The following is a 5,086-nucleotide window of genomic DNA, read 5'->3' on the forward strand; positions in this document are numbered from 1 at the left end:
ACCACAATGACGAAGGGTTATTATCATGATATACATATATATATATATATATATATATATATATATATATATATATATATATATATACACATACTAGACTGAGTATATACAATGTGCACATATACAGATCTCATAATTCGGCAAATATCGTGTGCCTTTTTTTCTTCTGGGAGCGACGTCCTTGTTGCAATAATAAAAAATAAAATAAAAATAAAAAAATCTCTTCAACAAAAATATCCGAAATAAATTTATTTTTTTTATTCAGAAATTAAATGAAAATATGGATCAATAAATACCCTCTCTAAATATTTCAAAAATAAATATAAAAAATATCTCTCTAGATTCTTCTAATCTTTTTTTTTTTTTTTTATAATGAAAAACAATATGTATATTATTTTAAAAGCCCATAAATGCATCACTGACAAAAACAAAAGAATAACTGAAAATCAAAAAGAAGTTTTCATCTAGATAGCACTTGGTTTTTGTCATCTTCTTTGTAAAATCTTTTAATGTCGTTAAATTACCGGCGCCGAACCATTACAACAACGACAGTATTTATCCATTCCATTCCCAAACAACAAAATTACCATGAATTGCCAAGTTGGTTATATTCTCTTTATATATCTTTGACCCCTCATCAATCACATGAACAACCTAAAACTTCGCCACGTGTCAGCCATCCACGAACCCCACCTTTTTTCCCTTTCGACCCTTATCACAACTTTCACCTATAAAATGTCCATAGCAGAGTTATACCAAAAGCCAACACGCCTTTCTTCAGTGTTTCTAGATCATATATTTCCAATTCAGCTACGTAGACATATAACATATATACAACACACACACACACACATATATATATATATATATAGAGAGAGAGAGAGAGAGAGAGAGAGAGAGAGAGAGAAATGGTGTGTTTCTGCTTTCTGGTGGATCAGAAGAGGAAGGTGAAGCGGAGCAAGCCGGCGGCGGGGTCGTGTTCCCGGTGCGGCGGAGGTGCCAGCGTGGCAGACATGAAGACGGAGACGAGGTTTTGTTGTGTCCCTTTTTATTGGACCACGTGGAAAGCTATCATGTGTACCTTCTGCGGAGCCATTCTCAAATCTTATAGATAAATAGATAGATAATCATCACATGATCATCATCATCATCTTCATAGACAAAGTATTTTATCTCGTTTTCTTTTCTTTTTTTGTTGTGTTGTAATTAGATCTCTCGAGACTTGACCCTTTTTGGTATTATGTACCGTTGAACCACATGTATATGTATATATGTTAATGAATATGTAACATTTTCAGATATTTCTAAGAAATCAAAGCAATGTTCTTTTTTTTTTTGCATGTGAGAAGTTTATGTATGTGTTTTGTGTGAAGTATCTTACGAACTTACAAAACTTTGGTAATTCTTTTCTCACGAAGTATTCCCAACAATATGTTATTGAGGATAACTTAAGATATATTAATTAAGTCAAGCGATGAGTTGATTATTGTTCTTGCTTTGCTATACTCAACAGGGATTAATATATCTAATAACTTCAGCTTTTCGTTTACATGTTACTCTATTATCTAATTTGAAAATAAATTGTTACTCTTATCTAACTTGAATATAATAATTTTTGTATTTTCTGAATTTGATTAAAATTTAGTTTAACGGATTGTACTTGGAATGCCATTTCGGTGAGCCATACTTAATGTTGCTTCCGTCTTGCAATTGATTTCTAATCCTATCATCAAACGCGTGATAAAAATAGCATTTTAAGTAATGATTTTGTAGATATATATTAAGCTTTGATCAACTTGAGGATTTAAACTGAGAAAGCTTAACATAAATGTTTCTTTAGGTATTATGGGCAATATGATCTCTAATGAGGTCCATCTGTATTTCGAGTTTATATATATATATATATACATATATATATATATGTATATATGTATATATATGTATATATGTATGTGTGTGTTTCTTTTTTCTGGAAAATTATACAATGATGGAATAAACTTAGCTGTATATGTTTGCTATTAATTATGTGAATGATGAATGAAACTGCGTAAATTTTCTTTTGGGGACGGCTAATACGATACGAATAGTTGAATGATAAATGTTACTTTCTTCAATTTATTATATACGTACAATGCGTTCTATTATTTCAATTTGCACACGTATGGAATGTCTCAGGGTGACGTATTGTATGTTTGATGAGTGTAATAATACTGAGTCTACTGTATTCAGATTAACCATTCTGTTCATTGTCATTTTCCAATGTTATGCATTTATTTATATACAATTTACATAAATAGCACAAGATAAGTATGAATCAAGATAAATGTTCCCTTTGGAAATGTACATATAACCACAACGCAACGATATTTGTAGATTATTGTAAGGGATTGAGAAAAATGAAAAATATCATGACTAAATAATCTCTAACGCTATTTGAAAGAATGATTTGTGGCTAACATTCACACTTCATTGTCACATCATCCAAAAATAAGCAAGGAAACCAATGTAAAGGCCATTAGTCAATAAGTTAATTAATAACAAATATACATATATATATACATATATATATATATATATATATATATATATATTGCATACAAAGAGAGAGTGACCCATTAGTCAATAAGTTAATTAATAACAAACATATACAGATAAGTTTATTCCATCATTGTATAATTTTCCATTAGGTATGTGACACTTGACACCTTTATTAATTAACAATACCACAAAGCAGACATTTATACATCGTTAATACTTGTTTCCGCAACAACAAATTGTGTAGACAAAAAATAAATAAAAAATTGAGAGACAGAAAGAAATATGGCTAACCGACTTGAACCCACACATTTCCACACAACAATCATGGGTACTTTCAGATATCAGAGGTTCAGAACTATTAAATAATTGCCAAAAGTCAAAAAGGTTCAGATGAACTTGAGATTTTGACATATTCTCTTCATACTATATTATATTATTATTTACCGCCCAAAGCATGTCATTTTTCTCACTCTCGTGACATATAAGCATATGACCTTCATTCTTGGCGATGAATTGTACAAAAATAGCATTGGGTGCGATTTTTTCGCACCTAAAGGTCGAAATCGCACCCAATGATACCTTTAGGTGCGATTTTAGGTGCGATAAAGTCGCACCCGAAAGTTCGCACCTAAAGGTCATGGGTGCGACTAGTCGCACCCGATGGTCATGACTGTGCGATTTTTAGGTGCGGATTTTCGCACTCATATTCGCACCCATAAGTCAGAAAAGATGTGCGAAAAAGTCCGCGGGAAGGCCATTAGGTGCGACTAGTCGCACCCGTTGGTCTACCCGCCAAGTTTTTGGGTGCGACTAGTCGCACCCAATAATTTTTTTAAGACTTTTTTTTTTTTTTTATTCATATGAATTCTATAATTGTAAACAAATAAATAAATAGTTTATTTTTTAAGACTTTTTTTTTATTCATATGAATTCTATGATTGGAAATCGACTCTCGGTTTATCTCTAACCAACAACTCGAAGCTAACCCGAGACACTCGACGTGAATCCCGAAACTACACAACTTGTTTAACTTTGTACAATTACATTTTTTTTTCAACTAATTATACATGATTATAGTTAGATTCTAGCTAACGGTCCTAGCCTCGAGGACTCGCTGCCTCAAGTCTACGCCACGCCGAGGCTTCGCAGCTCTAAACCTCGTCGTTGCTGCACACTTTCGCAGCCTCTCGGTGCCTTGTCGAGCCGCTGCCCACGTCACCAAAGTTGGGCATAGCTCCATCGTACCTCGCTGCTCTTCGGCGACCTCCTGGAACAGTCTCGTCGTCGCCTCGTACCTGCGTTTCAACCTCGGAAACACGACAAACAACCACAAGAGTCGTGTTCAGGTTACCTCGCGCTAAAGTTACTTATTTTCTCGACTCTTATCTCATCCTAGAACGTCCTAGGACACATCTATTTTGCTAAGTTATTCACATCCAAAACTAACTCAAACTCATATTCAGCAAATAAAATACAAAACCCGGACAGAGATTTAAGCTTCTCATGAAAACCCCAAATTGCATTTTCCAATTTTTTGGCCAAACTAAGAAAAATTAGAAATCAAAACTCTTAATCACACGAAACCAAAGGCAAAACAAGCAAACACGAGTTCAATCCTAAGCATAATCCACGGAATCACAAAAATAAACACACATACACATAAACACACATACACGCATACGGTCAGGCATACACATAAACACACATACACGCACACGGTCAGGCATACACATAAAAATTACAAACTAATACACGCACACGGTCAGGCATACACATAAACACACATACACGGACACACACACGCAGAAATTCCGAAAGCCCCAAAACCAACCCTAGTTCATGAGATTTTCGGCCAAAACACTACCAAACCAAGGAAATTCGAGTTCAATCCACAAATTCGAGCTATAAACATATAATACTAACCAATTTCACTGAATTCAACTAGGATTCAAAACCCCCAAAAATTAAAACCAAGAACCCTAGATCTCAAAATCCATTTCGGGTTTGATTTTCTTACCGAGATTCTCGTGAATTTTGGACTCCTCGGCGTGTTATCTCTCCTTCCCGGCGTCTCTTTCTCGGGCGGTGGTCACGGCGAGCTCGCGGAGGTGTTGCTTCCTCGACTGGAGCGCACGCGATGGTGGAGGGGTTCGGCCAACAGCTCGCGAGGTAGAAGAGAGGAAGAAGGAGGAGAGAAGAGTGTGGCGGTCGGAGTGGTGGCGGCGACGGGGGTGGGAGCAAATGCAGGAGAGAAATCGGAGAGAGAAATCGCAGGAGTTTTTTTTTTGGGTCTTTGGCGAGAGAATGAAGCTGCTGCTTAATTTATACGGATTTTTGAATTTGGGTGCGACTTTGTCGCACCCAATGACCTGTGTTAGTGATTTCGGGTGCGACAACGTCGCACCCAATGACATTTGTAAAAAAAAAAGGGGGAAGTTTTGGCCGCTGAAATTTTTTGGGCATTTAGGTGCGACTAAGTCGCACCTATTACTCTGGAGAAAGTATTGGGTGCGACTAGTCGCACCCAATAGTCTTAACACAGTCGCAC

The 5,086-nt window shown here is 35.7% G+C and overlaps 1 protein-coding gene across 1 annotated transcript; it reads left to right on the forward strand.

Annotated features, from left to right (window-relative positions):
- The first annotated feature begins 741 nt into the window (after positions 1–741).
- Positions 742–1,337, forward strand: LOC149398218 (uncharacterized). Its single transcript, XM_089615577.1, has one exon. It carries the CDS (start codon positions 909–911, stop codon positions 1,113–1,115), a length of 207 nt encoding a protein of 68 aa, XP_089471703.1. The 5' UTR covers positions 742–908; the 3' UTR covers positions 1,116–1,337.
- Positions 1,338–5,086: the final 3,749 nt, after the last annotated feature.

Source organism: Urtica dioica, chromosome 5, assembly GCF_054948205.1.
Source record: "Urtica dioica subsp. dioica isolate 48M chromosome 5, U.dioica_male_clone48M_v1_H2, whole genome shotgun sequence".
Classification (NCBI taxonomy): Eukaryota; Viridiplantae; Streptophyta; class Magnoliopsida; order Rosales; family Urticaceae; genus Urtica; species Urtica dioica.

Excerpts from the sequence above, each read along its gene's own strand:
- LOC149398218 (XM_089615577.1), top strand. The coding sequence starts at position 909 with ATGGTGTGTTTCTGCTTTCTGGTGGATCAGAAGAGGAAGGTGAAGCGG.